The sequence below is a fragment of the Melospiza georgiana genome, chromosome 2 (genome assembly GCF_028018845.1).
Source record: "Melospiza georgiana isolate bMelGeo1 chromosome 2, bMelGeo1.pri, whole genome shotgun sequence".
Lineage (NCBI taxonomy): Eukaryota > Metazoa > Chordata > Aves > Passeriformes > Passerellidae > Melospiza > Melospiza georgiana.
In genome coordinates this window covers 33,794,804-33,814,229 of record NC_080431.1, presented here as the reverse complement: position 1 = coordinate 33,814,229, position 19,426 = coordinate 33,794,804, and the positions used below count along the sequence as shown (strand labels likewise).

General features: G+C 37.6%; 1 protein-coding gene across 1 annotated transcript in view; it reads left to right on the top strand.

The window, feature by feature from the left end:
- Window positions 1–19,426, top strand: part of GPC6 (glypican 6) — a 725,714-nt gene that overhangs the window by 380,456 nt on the left and 325,832 nt on the right. The window contains exon 3 of the mRNA XM_058018930.1: window positions 15,170–15,561. Within this exon, the coding sequence (XP_057874913.1) occupies window positions 15,170–15,561 (392 nt within the window). The remainder of the gene's footprint in view (window positions 1–15,169; window positions 15,562–19,426) is intronic.

Sequence of the window (19,426 nt, the reverse complement as noted above, 5' to 3'; positions counted from 1 at the left end):
TTTTTTATCTCTCCCACATAGACTGTCTGAAGATTTCAAAGCCTGTAGCATGCAGACATGCTATCAGGATGAAACACACCAGTAAAAATCCCACAATTAAAAGTTTGAGGCAAGTCAGGGATTAGTCTGGCAGGCTGATCACAGTGACAGCTTCCTCCACCCTGGCCCCTCAGTGATGGAGAGTTACAGCCTGTGCCTGCAGCCTGGGTTCTTGGTTGTCACACTCATCTCCATGGCAGCTGATTGGGAGCCTTGATACTCCTGAAAGGTCTTGATTGGATGCAGTCCCCTTTTGTGTGAGCAATTCAGGTAACACAGAACCTAATTCTCTGTTCTCTAGTCTGTATGATCCTGTGGGAATTTAATAGCCCATTTTGCATCTATTATGGGTAGAAAATTGCATGCAGGTTGATAGAGTTGGTAGTGAAGTGGCAAAGACAGATGATTACCTGAAAAATTCATATCCTCTAACTAAAAGGCTTCAGTCCTCAAGTATGGATTCCACCTTGCATGTCTAAAGATTACTTTTGCATATATTTCCTGAAAATTAATGCCTAACTCCTAGCACTGTGGTAAGAGAAAGAAACACATAAATGCATAAGTTCCTGGATCAATCAGAGGGTTCATATGTAGCTGGTTATTTCTGAAATTTTTTAAAACATGTACTATAAAATTAGTTTCAAGAGCTTCTTACTAGAAAGGACAACAATGACAAGTGAACTGTCTCTATGAAAACTTAATGAAAACAGAAACAGTTTTGAAATATTAAGAACTCACTCAATTATGAAATTTAAACATTGTAAATGGACTCCAGAGATATGATTGCAGTTCTAGGAATAGACTTGTTTATGAGCTGTCACAGTTAAAGCATCCAAAATGAGAATACATTTTTCATGTAGTTCTAAGGCTTTAAAAGCAGTAAAAAAAAAATCCTGAACTGTATTTTCCAATTTCCAGATTTCAGAGTTAGTCCAGTACACATTTTAGATGCATATGCCATGAAATCTGTCCTACTTAGTTATCATGCAAACTCATCAGCCACTGCATTTTAAATACAGTGTAGTCATCCTTGTTTTGGGAAACTAAAAGCACACAATCTTACCTCTGAAGGGTTTGTTGTTCTAAACTCTCACCCCTATAACAAATATGCAAGAAGCAAGTTCTGTAGGGAAAAAAACCCAGGGTTTAATATTTCTGAGCAATTTTTTTTTTTAATTCCTAGATCATACTCTTTTCTCTGACTTTCTGTGAGCTTTCCCTGGTTCTCTTCCATGTGTGCTTATGATGCTTTTTCTCTCCTCTCTCTCTCTCCTCTCTCTCTCTCTCTCTCCTGGAGAGAAGTCCAGCTGCTAGCATCTGTGCACACAAACCATCCTCCAAATCCCTGGCTAACTCACTGATGTGCTGTAGTTTGTGTGCAATTTATGCACCTGCAGCTTTAGCTGTCTGGTTTATATGGGCCTTTTAATTATTTTTATCCTTCTCCTAAATGAAGGCCAGACATTATGCTCACTGACTTCAACAATATTTGTTCTCTAAGCAGTCTAGGTCTAATCATTTAATTTTGCTCTATTAAACAACAGTCAATTGGTGTATTTAATAGCAGCAAGTTACAACCATAAAAGTTGCAGGAAATTTCACTTATTTTGCCTTTAGGGGATTCTAATTCCCGTATGTAACACCACAGCTGTCATCTGGAGGAATCTTTTTTTAGCACCTGTAAGAGCCTTATCTTCATTGCCTGTAGATACCTGACTTAAATATTTGATTTGTAAACACTTTTGCATGGTAGGGTTTGACAAGCACATTAAAAATGGTTGCTCACAAGCTACAAATCTCTTAAGTTACAGCTACTGCATATATTGCACAGCTGGCTGTCGTGATGCTAGCAAGATTTTTGCTCTTTGATCTAAAAGGAGTTTAAAATTCAAAGTGTTCAAGATGTTTATCAAGATTGTCATTTCTGAAAATGCTAAGAAAAGCTTTCCCACCATGCAAGCACTGCCCTCAGAAGATGAACTTTTAGTAAAGTTGCCAGCTCCATGCTGAATGGGTTCCTTGCTATTTTTGCTTAAGCCAGACCCTTGCCGAACTCTGCCTGTTGGTGCCCACTTAATATGAAATAGCTGGAGCACTGCACAGAAGCCAGATGCAGAAGGACACAAAAACTGCATTGGCAAATGATCTGTCGAGTGACCCATGAACAAAATCGAGATTGAGTTGCCCTTTGAAATAAACCTATTTGAATTTTATTATCTCTAGAGCACCTTGTGTCTCTAATCTTGTGAAAGGTTAGTATTCCATCCATCAGAGCAAGATTAGAGCTCTGGTTGATGCCTGTGCTTGATGATAACTGAATGCAGCAGTTGGGGCTGCAGGAAGGAGATCCATTACCATCAGCAGTTCAAGGAAAGATTGGGTAAACTTGCTTCATGGTATAGACCATGTACAGTCCAGATCAGGGTAGCAGAAATGAAAGGAGCAGAATATCAGCAAATATTTAAACCTATTAACAATAATCTAAATGAAACAATATTATCTTATTCCCATCCTTTTTTTTTTTTTCATGTCACAGATTAGCTGACCCAAATGGATGCTGCCTAGTAGGCTACAATGTTCGTCACTTTCTCAATGCATGTCTCAAGAAAAAGCTAAGACTAAAGGAGTAAATGAGACAATAATAAAATAGAAAGTTCCAGGGCCCATAACCCTCATATGCATAGATAGAAGTGAAGGATTCAGATTCTGTGATGTAAAAAAGAAAAAAAAATCTGTCTTTTATTAATTTAGAAGCTTTTCCTCTCCTACATCTGTTGAAAAAATGATTTCTCTACTTTTATGTCTTTTTAAAGCTCACCTGACATTTTGGAAAAAGGTTTAGTGAGCAGGCATCTTTTTTCCATGTCCTTGTTTGCCTGAACTTTCTAAATTTTATATTATGCTCTGAATTATATATGTGATTAAATTAATAACATTGATGACCTTACTTCTTGCATTAAAAAAAGAAATATTATTAAATTCTTCATTTTCCTGTGTCAAGACTATGCCTATATATTGCTTCCAGAATATAGAAGTAATTCAAAGGATTAAAATGTGTATATTTTTCTAATCCTTTAGTTCCTCTTGGTGGGTCTGGATTTGTGCCTCTGGCTTTTCTATCCGTGCAGAGCAGACCATGTATTTATGTTCTCACATTTGGCTTTGAAGGATAACAAGGAGCCCTTTGGACCCGATGCCAATGTATCAGCCAGCAGCAAAACAACATGAGACTGAATTTTTTATTTCCTGTCAAACTTCTTAACTTCACAAAGGAAAAAGAAATAGAGGGTAGCTCTGAGATTTTTCAGAGATAGAGGTATGTTAAAGCAGTAGAAATAGTTTCTCTGCAAAGTAGGAACCCATTTACTTCTTAGGTAGTACCCACAGTGTAAGAAATTAAAAACCAAATAAACAAACAAACACCCCCCAAAAAAAAACCAAAGCAAAGTAAAATAATGCAAAAAAAAATTACATTTTTAATAAGTTATGTTGATGTTCAGAAATCACTATGAAAATTACTTTCAGCTAGATTAGGATTACTCAGAGCCTGTGACAGGTATACAAATTTTGATGGCTCCTCAGAATAAATAAAAATATTTAGAGGAGACCAACTTTAAAAACAAAACCAGGTAGTAGAAACAAGAAAAAAAATGCAGATTATTCATGGTATTATGAAATATTTCAGTATGTCTTGATTCCAGAGACAAAAGCTGCTGTTTCTGTGTAATCAATAAAAATATTTTTCAGTATCCTCTACAATTACATTTTCAGCTACTTAATTTAGTTTTACTGTATTAGATGACTTACAGTATAAACTATATCTAATACATGATACTAATTAATGTTCTTAATGAATAAATATGTTTTAGGCAGTATGACACCTATTGCAGTTAGTGTGACATTAAAACACAAAAAAAAATCAATTAAAATGTATTATATATGCACATATTATGGACAAGTCTGAGTGAACATATGGTCTTTGCAAGAGAGAGATGTATGACTGAAAAAATAATGCTTCTTCAGTGAAAATGGAGAATATTTTCTAGATAATGGGTATACAATTTAAGGCTGAACCCTAATATAAAAGTCACCTATTGGAAACACATTTCTAATTACATGGTTTGTAAATGTGGAAGCACTTAAAATCTAAGGCCATCCAGGCTACATAAAATTATAATGTACTTATGAAGTTTATTATTATGGCAGAGAAGCAGGGTAATTAGACTCACCTAACATGTAACATCCCTAACATTTACATTTTTCAGAAGTTATCAGTGTTTTATTATGAGTTTGAAAGTCCTTCCACAATTATTAATGTCCTCATTAAAGAATGTTGAATGGTGTCTCAATTAGAAAACAGGAAGCGTGTTCTCTCTTATGTCCTTTTCAAAGGAATCCTTATTTCTGTTTGAAATATACTGTTTGACCCTTATCCTGTGCAATGGTTGAATGTTTCTCCCAAATGACTAAGCATATATACATTAGGGAAACAAAGAAAGAAGTTATTGGATAAAATGTTTTACAACAATGTCTTAAAATAAGCATTCATTTTGCTTCTGTATTTCAACAGACCACTAAAAACTTTAGTATTTCAGATAATGCAGTAATGGAAGATGTAAAATCACATTATCAAGCAATATCACATATTTGTACGTGCATTAAATGAAAATGCTAGCCCTAATCCAGTGGGGTTGATATAAAGGACAGGTTTCTGCAGGATGTAAAGGGGAGCCCCCAGTTTAAAGCCCAAGCCAGACTTCTGATCTAAATCCTTCTTTCTCTCCCCATGGTGAACATAAAGGCAGAGCTGGAGCAAGGCTTCATGCCAAGGTTCCTTGGTTGGATATCTGAAGAGAATCAATGTGGGGCCTGAACACTCAATTTTTGGGACCCTCGTTGTAGCTGTGTGTTCAAGGGTAATGATTTTGGCAATATTGATAGACTCTGATAAATATTTGGAAAACTTAAGTTGAGCTCTCTTCTTATCACTTTGTCTGTTTCCCTCAGTTGCCATTTCTCTGTTTCTCTGGCTTCTCTCCAACTATTATTCTTCTCTCTAATTTTGCTTTCCTGTTTCACCTGTACTGCCTCATTTGTGCTTATCCTTGCTTATTTTAAGATTTCTGCAGTAGTGTAGTGCAGGAAAACAAGTACAGTGCCTTTAGTCACTGCAGGTCTCCCTAGCCCATTCACTGCCTGCTGCCCAGTAGGACTGATCAGCTTTTCAACTTGTTCTTCAAATCTCATCTCAGAGGGCTGTAATTCTCAGCTGGCAATATTTATATGAGAAAAGTAGTTAGTGGGGATTTATTCCCAAATGTTCACACCACAGCGTTACTGTTGTGGCCCAACAAGCTGGAGTAACACCCAAAAATTACACAGGGAACTTGTGTCCAGCAACTGTTCTAGGAACTGGATGAAAAGCCCTTGCCACCAGAAGTGACACAGAGTGTCCACTTCACTTCCAGCTCAGGAGGAAGCATTGGGCAATAATGTGGAAATCATGGCCTATGACTTCACTTCCCCATCACGCTCTCAGGTAAAATCCATGTAATGTGAGGACTGAGAGAGAGAGATGAGGACTGTATGGCAAAGAAGGCAGACAATAGGGCCTCAAGACTGCAGAGAAGATGGAAGAAGCAGTAAACAGCAGAGGGCCTGGAATTCCAGTGACTTCTGCACAAAAAACACCTACCAACAGAAAAATAAAGACCCTACACAAAAATCCAGAAATATTTTCTAAAGCTCCTGCTTCCCACTGAGCCACCCTATTTCTCACAAAACCACAGGAAGCAGTAAACTTTGCTTAAGCAGTAATTTGTTTGCTTAGAGACTCAACAACTTGTGGATTCATTGAAATATTCTTGTCAATATGTTCAACAACTTACCAGCACACCAGCAGCAGAAGCGTGAAACTTTGGTGTCACTACATGGACATAGCCATTTAGGGGGATACATCATATGCAGCACAGCACCTAATAAATGGAAACAATCCCTCAAGTAAACTTGGCCTAGGAGTTTTAAGGCCACTCTTGTGTAGTTCAATCAAATAAAAATTAAGTTATATTGTCTGAAATCGAACATAACCCCAAATATATACCAGTCTTGTAAAGCTGATTTTTCAGTTCATTGTGCTGTATCTTAGATATCAGTTTTCTTCTGACTGGAAAGCTTTCCCACTAGACAGCCTTGCAAGAGAAAAAAAAAAACATTCTGTTGAGAAGGCAGGTCAGATAAAAATCAATCATGCAGCATCTTGATCCAGTGAACTGATGTCTGTAGATGAAGATTTGTGTTGGCTTTAAAGCTATTCAAATACTGACTTCATTTTTTAATCCCTGATCTTTGAAACATCCAGGTAGGAAATTTTATTGACTTCACAAACCTCCTTAGGGGACCCAAGGTCTTTCTACCAGCACATGAATGCAGATCCAGAATCTGAAAGACTGTTTTCTTCCAAAAGTAATATGTCTTTTCTTTTAACATGTGTAGCTTATTTGAGGCCAAGTCCGTTATCCTTAACCTTATCCACAATCTAGGATTTTATGCATTGCCTTGTTTTAAGTCACTGATTACCCAAATCCGAGCTCTAGGACCATTGCTGGTCCTTAACTTGACTTTCATACCGTTGCCTTGGGAAAAAAAGTAAGATCATCCCTCTAATAAACTGAGAACATTTAAGTTAGCTTAATTTGCTGTCATAAAACTAAGTTTGTTGCTTCACTGAAGTTTGATCATGTAGCACAATTTACAAGCAAGAAATTCAATCACATTGGCTTTATGTCAGTAACAAATAGTAATGTGTTCAGTGTCCAAATAGTCAAGAAATAACTGGGAAACCAGCTGGGATTTAATACTGCTTGACCTAAATGGTACCTAGGGTTCCTTTGAGTGTAGGTGCAGAAAAATTGGATAAACTCAAAAACTGGTAAATTTTCTTGGAGGTAGTTTTATATTTTTTGTTAGTACTGCTAAACCATAACAGAACTTATTAGCTGCATTCAGAGGTGTCTGGAAAAACCATCAACATGACTTCATTACCTCTTAAGCTTCAGACTTTTATACAAAATTGATTTTTATGTACATAATAATTACCATAGGAAGTCAAACTCCAATCTGCTTTATAGTAGGCTTCTGCTGGTTAGCTCAAATAGAATTCTTTGCAGCTATTTCAGTAGTATCTGTCTCAGGTCAAACACCTAAAGACTTTGGTGGTTTTTATAGAATAAACTAATTTTTTTCTAAATTCTAAAATGAGCCTTCTTCAAAAAGGGGAAAAGGTGAAATGAGATTGAAAGGCAAACAGCAACGGATTTACTGCAGTTACATTATATAAATACAACTGTGCAAATATGCTTTAGCTCTCTGCACTTGCAACTGTGACATGAAAGTAGCTGCAGTTCTAATTTTAAACACATTGTGATGCAGGCAGTTTGACCTGTTTAAACCCCACCTTTATACACTGGGATTCACACCTGCACTTCCTACTGGGTGCTTCACTGGATCCGTCTAATCCACTAGATGTTTCAGAAAACACCTCTTTCTTGAAGCTGAGTGAGGCTCAAGACATTGTTTTCGAATACCTCAATGAAGGTTCTGCACAGTAGACTGTTTTATTTAAAGTGGGAGGAAGAAAACAAAGACACTATGCTACATGAGGTGAGCAAGCCCTCTTCAATCCCACCCACGCCTCAACCCAGGCTGAGATTTCTGCCTCCAAAGCCCAGTGTCACTGCTGTCAAATTGTGGCTGATCATCCCAGTATAAATAAAATTCTGTGAAGGTTTCAGTGTTTTCCTCTGGCCAGCCAGAGGCTCCTTGCTCATGCGTGGCTCCTTCCTGCAGTCAGTTCAAGTTGTCTACTCTGAGAACAGATGTGAAGGCACACAGTGACTTCAGGGCCGCATTCCTCCCCAGCACAACTCCTGTGACCTCTGAGCAGCACAGGAGTGAGTCTGGAGATAGCAAATGCTGCCTCTGGTTCCAGACCTGCTTGTCAAAATGTTGCCTCCTTTTTTAAAAAAAAAAAAAAATTGACTTTTTGACAGAATACATAAATTATCCTGAATTAAATTTTATCCAGACTGTAACAAGGCAATTTGTTGTTAATTTTCCCCTATGTCTTCTGGCCCACCTTACGCTTCTTTGTATTAAGAGTCAACAAACTTTTAATATGTTTAGAAGACGGTAGTAGATTATAGGCAAGGAAGTTTCATGCAAAATTTTAGATGGTAAATCTCTTTAACTGTTGAACTAGGTGTTTAATAGCCTCTAGTGATACATAGAGAAAAATGGTACAGTCTCTATATTTTAAAACAATTGTTGCACTGAGTCCCATAGTTTATATATTGTTAATATTTTCATGAAAGCTTTAAATGTTTTTCAGAAGAAACTGTGGTGACTCATGAATCTTTCATGAGGTGTTATGCATTTTTATGAACATACGATGTAAAATTCATCATTCTGAAATTCACAGATATCCATGAAGTGCTACACGTCTCTCTTTGGTCATGGATATTCATGACAATACCACTTCTGTAAGCATTTAAATGCCCTTTCATAAATATTCTAGAATGTAATCTTCTGATGCCATGTAACATTTTGCTTACGTTTTATGAGTACTTCATTTGGACATTTTCCACTTGATAATGAAAGCAGAACCTTCAGGGACAGTTATTGGTGTATCTATAAATTACGTGTAAAACTATCTCATTTCTTTGTTTTTATTCCTCACATTTTCTTTTTTTGTTATTGTTCCAAGTTCAATGAGTTCTTTGAGGGCATCTTGGGAATTTCAGGTTTCATATTTATAGCCAAGGATATATTATCAGTGTAAAGTACCACATGCAACAGTATCTAGATTCTAGAGTGCTGTAAAGACTTCAAAAAGTATATGTAGTGTCTAATATTCCCTGTGTGAAACTTATGTGTTTCAGCTAGTTGCAGGAGTGTCTGTATAGAATCAATGGCGGGATGAAATCTCCCTTTCCTGCGTACTCAAATGACCTTTTGCAGTGAAAGAACAGTAGATTTATCATTTGAAGGTTGCACCTGCATCCCCTGAAGTTGTTGATAATCTTCTTATTGATTTTGGTGTTGCAGAATAAAGTCTTATAAGCCTTTATCAATGCATGTAATCAGCTTTGAGTAGATGACAGATCCTTTAACTCTGTATTAATGTTCATTTGTACTACAGATCCTTTGTGCTTTGGCATTAAATAATGCCTTAAATTCTTTGTCAAACTAGATTCCTTTTCTGATAATGGCATTTGATGTATAAAAAGCAGCATAGCTTTTTTTCCTTTTTCCTGCACTGGATCCACCCTGTGCAACCCAGCCCATCATAGATGTGTTTGTGTTTCTTTCCCATCCTCACGTCTCTCATTTTAGCTTAGGACAGTCCTGTTTGCATTGTCTCTGTGCTCCGCAGTGGGGAGTGGTTAAGGATGAAGCCTCAGTGCTTTCCCTTCCCCATGTCTCATTTTTTTCCCACAATATCCTGACCCATAAGGGAGAAGAAGTCACAAACTCTTGATGGGAGTCAGGGAGAAGACCACAGTGAATTCTGCTGCTAACAGGACTTGCAGCAATCTGAGAAATGGAGGGAATAAAGAGGGAAGAGACTCTCATCTTCATTCACAACATTTGAGACTGCACTTCTAAAAAATTTAGGCATCCAAAATATCATGATATTTACAGGTCTGGGACAGTCTAGAAAGCAATCCATTGATAGCTAGATAATTTCACACATACCCAAAGCATAACTCAAGTATATAAATGACCTATTCTGAAATTTGCAATTATAAGGCACATTTAATCATTGGATTTGTATTTCTTGGCTTTAAATGCAATGTATATATATTCAAAATGAGTTTAAAAAGGAGAGCAGTTTTCAAAAAATCTCATCACATTGCAGATTTTTATTTTTTCTAATGGAAGATGAATTTTTTTTTCCGAATTGTGACTGTTGAGTGTTTTTAAAGGTCAAAGCTATAAGGGAATTTCAAAATTAGTTATTCAGGCTGAATAAAAAGCAATACCAGTGCACTGTTAGCCTTATGCAAGCAATTTCTTTGCTCTTGAATATAAAACAAATGTAATGTCAAAACTGAGGAAGAAAAATCATCTGCTGTAAATATTCTCCTATAGCAATTTTTTTCTCAATCAGGAAGTTAAATTGAGTTCTTGTTGCTGTGTAAGGTTAGTTATTGTTTAAAGAAAGTCTCCAGAAACCTAAAGCAGTTGGAAAATGAAAAGGCATAAAACCCACAGAGGTTAATTTCACTTGAATTTCCTTGAGATAAATCACAACTTTCACTAATTGATGCCATTGTGGAATATCTTAAAAAAAAAAAAGAGAAAAGAAAACAATAAAGCCTTTGCAACAAAAAATATGAAGATTTCACCAAAACATTTTTGTTTCATTAATGACTTCCTGAAGAATAAAAGACAGACAGAAGCAGGATGCCGGAAAAGGCTGACATTGATATTTATAATATGTATGTATGAATGCAAGTATCTGTAGGTAAAGAACCCCCAAAGACTCTTTCTCTCAAAAAGCATAGTCTGTTTACAGGAATTCTTATATTCCCTTGCCATCAACCTTATAAGGACTGGAAGTTCAAACATTTGCAATAAAGTTAGGTACACCAAGCCTGCATAGGGTGTAAATACATGCACATCTTCACAGTAAATGGTGGATCGTGGTAGCATGGTAAAGACTGGTAGAATTTACATATCTAGGTCCTTAGAGCTCTTGGAAAAGCAAGGCCCCCACAAGAAGGAGAACAAGGCTATGATGGGGAGCTGTCAGTAGGGCTTGGGTCTTGTTGGTCTATGATGGATGAAATCAGGATGTCACCCTGAGCAGTGTTTTATGTAAAGAGCAATGTAAAATCAGGCATATATCACTGTCCAGAGCTCTGTGCAGCTGGGCTGGTTTTTTCTCAGCTAACAGTGTATCAGGTGCACCATAGTATCTCTTCAGGTCTCAAGTTCTGCTAAAAAGGAAAGCTGCGCAGAATATATGATAATTAAATGAAATTATCTTTTTGGTTTTTTGGTCTTAGAGCTCATGGATATATTTTTGGTTTTAGGAATCAGAAAACAAACTGTTTCTAGCTTTGCACCTTGTCCCACAGTCAGACATTGCTTTTGCTTATTACAGAGGAAAAGAAAATGCAAGGGAACTTATCAGGCTGGGAATGATCATAGAATATCCACTCAAACATAATACAAATTTTTGTCTGTAAAAATTGCCTCTAGGTATTTATCCATAGATTTTGTTAAAAGCAATTATTACATCATTCATGCTGCAATATTATCCCTAATGTTGATCCACTGACATGCAGTGACAACTAGTTATCACTTTGGAAATAGACCAGCTCCCATTTTGAATTGCATTATGACACTAGTTTGCCTATGTCAAAATAGCGTGAGAATGTCAGCTTGCAGTTGGCAAAGTACTGTGAGGACTAACAAGACATTATTTTTAATTTGTGAGCTGTTCCTACCTTTCAGTAATGGACTCTAGCAATTCTGCCATTTCAGTTTGTGACTGAATTGTCTTATCATAGCCAAAATATTTTAAAACAATTCAGACTTCATTTGCAGACTGTTACTATCTGTCTTGCATCCTAAGTTTAAAAATGAAAACTAGTTGAAGTGTGATCCATGGACTAGAAACCCACCATTTGAGTGTATAGAGAGAATGTCATAGCTTGCAATAGCAATCTTCTCTCCATCTTTTCAGTATCTCAGTGTGCCTTAGACCTTATTTGTTTCAACTACCTCATAGAAGTGATCAGGCTTCCTGAGACCCTCTGGTTAATAAATTAAATGTGTATGAAAACATGCTGGCAACAAAAGACATACATAGGACATATACTGTCATATGAATGAATCATCACTTCAAAATAGGAAAAATTATTTCCAGCATTAACACTGCTCATGACAACCTATTTTGGCAGCAAAAAAAAAAATAAAAAAAAAATCACAAGATATATATTTTAAAACACTGCGCAGCTCTGTCTCATATGGATTCTTCTCTCCCACCCTAGTACTTGAGTGCCTTCCAGAAGCACATTAAGCAACATGACTAATGTCTGTCTCATCTTCATTCTTTTACTTGAAGCTGAAAAATTACATTATTTTTCAAAAACTACCTGCAAGTTGATGAAATATCATCTTTGCAATGAACGTAAAATTTTTACATTACTGTGAAGACCATGGCAAAATTCAACCTTTGCAGAAGCACACACTGTTTCTACTGAGGTGAGTGAACAAGTGCTCAGTTATGCCAGGACACAGTTTATATACATAAGCACTGCAAAGCAGACTACCTTCTTGATAAATGGGAGATTTGCAGACTAAAACAGCAAGCAGTTCTTCAAAGCAGCATTCATTTTGCTGGATGGGAGTTGATTGAGAAATTAGCACGACATGGGTGATCTCTTTCTGTCTGGAACTAAAAAGGTATCCAATTTTGCAGTTGCTGTTGATTTATTATTCTGGTCCTGCATGGGGTTACTGATGCAGATAGCTCTCTTAAATGTCTTTTGTGTCAAAGTGTACAAAAGACTAACACTCCAAATTTATAATGGCATAATTTACCTTTAGCAGTAGCTCTCAAAGACTGGAGACCTGTAAGAAGACTAAAAATTAAATAACTGTGCTGCTTAAAGGACATTAGCTTTCCTACACAATAAATATGTATGGCTTCACATTTGGGACTAGCATGAAATTTAAGCTTGTAGAGTTATTGGAAATGTTTATACCACAGTATAAATAAAGATTGTGACCAGCATGGGCCACATTGTGCTGGATGCTGTACAAGCAGAGAATAAATATCTACTCCTCCCTGGAAAGTTTGGTTGGCTTCCAACAAGCTGACTGTGAGACTGCTAAATAATACACCCATACAAAGAAAGAATAAGCTAATAATCTCAGACAAGATGAGCTGTCAGCAAACCCAGTTAAGCTTTGCTGTGACTGACTTATGCAGTGGCATTATCCTTTAAAATAAAGAGTGGGATTCCCAGTATAGCTATGGATTGTGAGGAGCCAGCATGTGAGTTGTTTATAGCAGCCTCCCAGCATATATAGGCTGTTGTCATTCAATTGCACTGGTGGGAAAGCCTGTCTCCAGCCTTAAAACAAACTTTAATTTGAGCCCCAGGTTCTCTGCCATGTTTTTGCTTTCTGGGTTGTGTGACTAGAGAATTAGATTTATTCAGCAGTGCAGTCAGTGTGCATTATTTCTAGAAGAAGTGCTGAATGTACAAAATAGTAATCATGGTGATTTAGATGTCAAAGACACCACTAGATCAGGGCTAACACTGAAAAACAGCTTTGTTTCACTTTTCTCTTAAACAGAAGCCTATATGTTGTAGACATCAAATTATTACATTTGGCAACAAAATTTTTATTGTGGGGGGTTTTTTTCTACTTTTTTTTTTCCTTTTCCCTACATAAACTATTTGGCAAAAGCATATCCTTTTCTGAATGTAATTTATTTCTTATGAAGAGCTTCAGTTTTAATGAAAATTTAGACATTGATATATTTATTAGACTATATTTCCCTTTAATAAATGCTTTGATGTAGCATGTTCTCAATGTTCTGTGTATACATTTCCATAATAACCCCTTTGCAGTTATCTGGGAGATCAAAGGCTGCAGCTCTGCACAACTTCTGCCAGAAATAAGAGATTCTTTTCTTACTGAGTCTTTGCAGACTGGTCCACAGTGTTTGGTGGCTTCTGTTTTCATCTGATTACAGTTGCAAACCCTCAAATTTAGTGTACATTTTTTCTTACTTAGTCTTAATTTGTGTCCTGTCTTTAGCATTGCAGTGGTTCTACATTTTTATAAGTCACTGTAGCCATAGCAGGCCCTGTGTTAAAGGAGTATTCACATGATGGCATTAGCCAAGAGTGTGAGAAGTCAGCACATCCCTGCAGTTAGCACACACAGATGTGTCTGTGGGCAGTGTCCACAAATTAAGAATCTGGTATCCCAGACCTGGTGTGTGTTGAATCCTGCTTTGCTGCAAATCACTTAATTGCAGCCATTACACATTTTGCCAAAGGTACTGCCATCTCTGCCTCGCTGTCTGCAATGCCTCATTTACAAACCACAGGACTCTTTTCCAAAGTGGTTTAAGAAGGTTGACAGCAAGCCCTGTAAAAAGATGGGATCTTCTGAAAGCCAGGAGATACTATTTTTCCTTTGGTCAGCTGGGTTTAAAGAACTGTTGTACATGCTCAGCGAATTTTTTGGGGAAATCCTAAGTACCATATTGCAATTTAAAAATTTGAATAGAGGAGATTATTAAATATTTCTACTTTATCCCATGGGCCCAATTTCCAGTAAGAATAATTTTCACAAGCCAAAATTTAGAAATTGTTTATGGTTTAGGCCTCAGTAGATAAAATCACAGAAGAAATTGTCTGAAAACCTTTCAAGAAAACCTTAATTCCTGCATCTCCAAAATGAACAACTAACACAGACTGGAATTAGTAGGATGGTTGTAACGTGACTGATGAAGGGTTCTAGCACTGCTCTTCAGTTGAGTAAAAACTTATTGAAGATACTTACATACTGTTACCATTACCTAGACATGTGACACTTTTAAGAAGGATCCTTCTCATTTCCACTCAAGTCTCTTTCAAGTTCTCTTCAAGAATATATGCAAATAAGTATTCAGATTTATTTCCATGGTTTGCTTCTACATTGTAAAGGCTTGATCAAAATGGAATCTTAAATTCTAAAATAATTACATTTTCAGTTAAATCATCATATTAGTGTCTTTGCTTTTAGCTTAGAAGTTTTAGTGTAAGGGCTGTGGAGGGAAGGGATTACTATGTTAAAATAGTACACGAAGAAGTGGAAAAACCAGCAGTGTTCTTATAAATGGGTTTTTCTGCTCAGTGTTACAGGTTTTGCATCTTTCGACCTTGATAGGGAATTCAGTTTATACTCTATTTTTCTTTATTTCTAAATGATGAATTTCACTAGTAAAGTGCTGGGACATCAACCTATTACCACAAATTATGATGAGTTAGGAGTGCAATAAGAAGACCCTTCGTACCTTGCCGTTATGGCCACTAACACCTGCTTGTTTTGCCTGCAGAGTTTTTCCGAGAACTCCTGGAGAACGCGGAGCGATCCTTGAACGACATGTTTGTCCGGACGTACGGCATGCTGTACATGCAGAACTCAGAGGTGTTCCAGGACCTCTTCGCCGAGCTGAAGCGTTATTACACGGGAGGCAACGTCAACCTGGAGGAGATGCTCAACGACTTCTGGGCTCGGCTGCTGGAGCGGATGTTCCAGCTCATAAACCCCCAGTACCATTTCAGTGAGGACTACCTGGAGTGTGTGAGCAAGTACACGGACCAGCTGAAGCCCTTTGGAGACGTGCCCAGGAAGCTGAAGGTTCAAGTGACTCGAGCGTTCATTGCTGCCCGCACCTTTGTTCAGGGGCTGACAGTAGGAAGAGAGGTTGCAAACAGAGTATCCAAGGTAATCTGAAAGCGGAATGGGGGTTTTTTTTAGCTTGAATTTCTTCTCAACTTGCCAGAGAATCCAGAGAATTGAAACCTGTCTTTGTGCTTTTCTTTTTTTTTTTTTTTTTTTATTAGTAAAGGAGGTGTGTTTTGTTGGTTTTTATGCCTACCAATACACCCACCTTAAGTTCATAAATAGGGGCAGTGGTTGCTTTCAGTTCCTTCTGGGCATATTAAGGCACTACTGACTGGAAAGCATTTCTCTATGCTTAGGACCCAGTGAAATACCAATATACATCAATGTTATAACATGGTAATGATTTTCATTTGTAATTCAAAGCTGGCTACATATATAAAAGATGGGGATTAGATCAGAATTTAAGTGTTTCAAGCAAATTTATTCTGCTGTTCATTAGCAAAGTACAGCCCTCACAGCATTCATTCATCATGCAGCGGGGTGATGGATTTTTTAAAGAAATGTCTAGTCATGTTTCTGATGAGAAAATAGACAAACAGTGACACCTCTGAAGCTTGAGCTTTCCCAAAGGATGGTTTGACTCACATTTATTTTAGGTTTAATTATTTATCTATGCAAATATTTATGACAATTATAATCCTTGAGGGCTTTGCATAATTAAAGAAAAAACCATGCAAAAATAACCCATCTGGGCACCAAAAATGTGCCTCAATGACTTTCTCTCATACAGTATTTCAAAATCAGGTGTAATTTTCCTGAATTGGTGTTCCAGCTAGATAGTTGCTCTGTGATCTCACCGTTTCACAGTCCTCATCATGTATTTGAACCTTGAATTCTAAAATGCTTTCATGAGATCCACTGTGAAATGTTCAAATACTCACTTCTGAACAATAAGTGCATGAGTGATTTGGATGCTTGGCCCATACTTGCCCACGTTTACAAGCCTAAGCCACTCCTCCACCTCAAGAGGACTGTCTCATTTGATTCATTTAATCCACAGTCAGAAGGTGAGGTAGAACCTATACATTGTACAGCAGACTGCAACTCAGGCACTCAACAAGATGGGGCTTTTAAACTTTTCTTCACCTGTATTATGTGATATTTTACAATTGAAAGTTGAGAAGCCATGGAGCTAAAATTGTAGTCAGGAAGGGAGAGCCTGATTTTATGTCTAGGAGACTGAATGGGAGAAAAAGGGTAATTTTGCACTTAAAATTCAGTAGATGAGATATGTGATCCTTGCTGGTCAGCTAGAACCAAAGTCTCTTCCTCCAAGTGTCTTCCTGAGCTTCAGGGTTGCCTTTCTGTGATTTCTGGCACTGTCAGTTCTTGCAGGCTTTCTGAATGGTGGCAGGGTGCCACGGTGAAACCCCAGGCTGCCTAGTCTAGCTGGGGCAGCTTTTTAGCCTCCAAATGTGCAGAATGCATAAATCTACAGCCCCAGATTTCCTCTGAAGAGAGATGATGTCCTCGTGCGTCAGGTTCTAAGTGAAAGTACGGAGCTCTGATGTCACTGTTGTCTGCAGGCATTAGGTCTTGCTGGATCAGACTGTGGAGAGTAAGCTTTGTAATTCATGTAATAGATGCATAATTTGTGAATCCCTCACAGATTAAGGTCTGATTGGTCTGCTGAGATGTCACTTTCCCTGTGTACGTACATGACTGTGCAGACTGTGCAGGTGTCTCCTCTGTCACATATCCAGGAAATGTTTTCCTCTCAGCCTCTGGGCTTTGGGTGTATAAGCCGTCTCAAGAAAAGGGTTTATAACAAGATCACTAAATGATCCTATGATCCTATAATGAGAGCTGCTAACTCTGCAATGATACAGTGGGTCTTTTCCTAGTGTCAGTTGAAGATGACAACAGTAGCTCAATAGTGCTTCTGTTGGTTTTTTTTTTCTTTTAACATGAAGGAAACATTTGAAATCATCGTTAAAAGGGTTCAGTGGTGGTGCAAGACACAATAATGTCTTTATAGTGATACTCCATTAGACTACATCTAGAACACTGTGTGCAGGTTTTGGCCCTTCTTGTACAGAAAAGACGCTGATAAACTGAAGCAAGTCCAGTAGAGGCTGCCCTCAGGATCTGGACTGGATTACTTGTCCTTGAGCCTGTGGGACTGGGGCTCCTTCATTCTGGAGAAGAGGCCACTTCAAGGGCAAGTAGCAGTTGCTCCTGGTGCCTCTAGGGAGGTCATTAAAGAAATGCAGCAAAGCTCTTTGCAGTGGGGCATAGTGTGATATGATGGGCATGAGTTGATGCATTTTCTCTTCTCCTATCACAGCAGGCCCTAATAAAAATCCCACCCCCATCTTTCTTATAAATGCCCTTTAAGTGCTAGAAGGTTGCTAATCAAATCTGCCTGGAGCTTCTCTTCTACAGGCTGAGCAACCCCAAATCCCTCATGTCTTCACGGGAGAGGTGCTCCAGCCCTCTGACAATTTTTGTGGCCCTCCTCTGGACCCAGTACCACAGGTCCATGTCTTTCCTGTGATGCTGAGGATTCCAGAGCTGGATTTATTAATCCAGGTGGGGGTCTTCTGAGAGCAGAGTACAGGTCATATTTCTTTAGGATCATTATCCTGTGATCCTATTAAAAAATAAATAAAATCAATATTTTGCTGAAGTGAAGAATATACTTGATTGCAGAACTATATTTGGAATTAAAATCTTAGTGGATTTATTCATACCCACAGCATATGCAAAACAATTTCTGGCCTTAGGGATTTTGTGTTACATGCAGCCTGGTGAGGCAGATATGAAGAGCCCCAAGTGGCACCAAATATTCAAGATTAATAATTGTCCTGTGGATAAGATGTGATTACTCTGAGAATGAATAGTTCATTGCCATTTCATAACTGTAGACTTTTATACTGGTTTATCTACTGTAGAAAATGACAAATCCTTTTCTTTAAACATAATTTTAAAAGACTACAACCATTTATTAGACTTAGCACATAACTGCAGCCAAAAATGAGACAGGTAAACATCTTTTGTTGCTATTTTGAAAGTCATCCAAATTCAGCACAGATTTCTTTCTCATTGTACTCTAATATTGAGAGATTCTGTGATAAGGATGCCACACCTGGATAAGTCAGGAGAAATTAATAAAGACAGAAAATGAAAGGAAGAACTGTTGCAGTTCTATAAAATCCTTTGTCCATTTTCTGCACTGGCTGGGAACAGAGGGGAATCTTCTACCTGCAACATCACAAGCTTAAAAGATTTTTTGCTTTCTATTTGTGGACCCATTATTTCACCGAACTGCCACTGACATAGAGAAATGTTGAGCCTACACCTTAAACACCATGAGAAAGAGAGTGACTAATGAGAAAGTTGTAACATCTCCTTTGGGCCTTTATTGTCTCATCATCTTCTGGACCATTTCTGTAGAGGGTTGGTGGGTCAGGCACGAAGGATTTGTTCCCTCTCTAATGTCAGGGACATATCGTTTCTAATTTTTCCTCAGAGAGATTGTAATGTCTGAAAACAATGTAGTTGGTGTATTCCTTGCAAAGGAGCTACACTTCCTTTATTTTAATGGGGTGTGCACTCAAGCGCACTCCAAGGAGGCAACACATATCACAAATATTTTCCACTTACAATAGGATTTTGCAGTTTAGCAATTTGCTTGTCAGTGAGATTATAATTTAGTAAGTCACACTTAGATAAATGGGGAAGGAAGGTGGTTAGGATGTCTTATTTTTGTAATTTTTTCTAATACTATATTTCAGTTGCAAGCAGACACAGTTGCTTCCACGTGCCTGAAGTTTTATTACACTGTTTTAGTTGAACAGTATTTTCATGATCCCTAAGTCTAATTACAATTTTTAATCTTCAGAGATTTTTAAATCTTTTCATTTCTCATTCTAATGCATTAAATTTCTCAGTGCTATGTTCC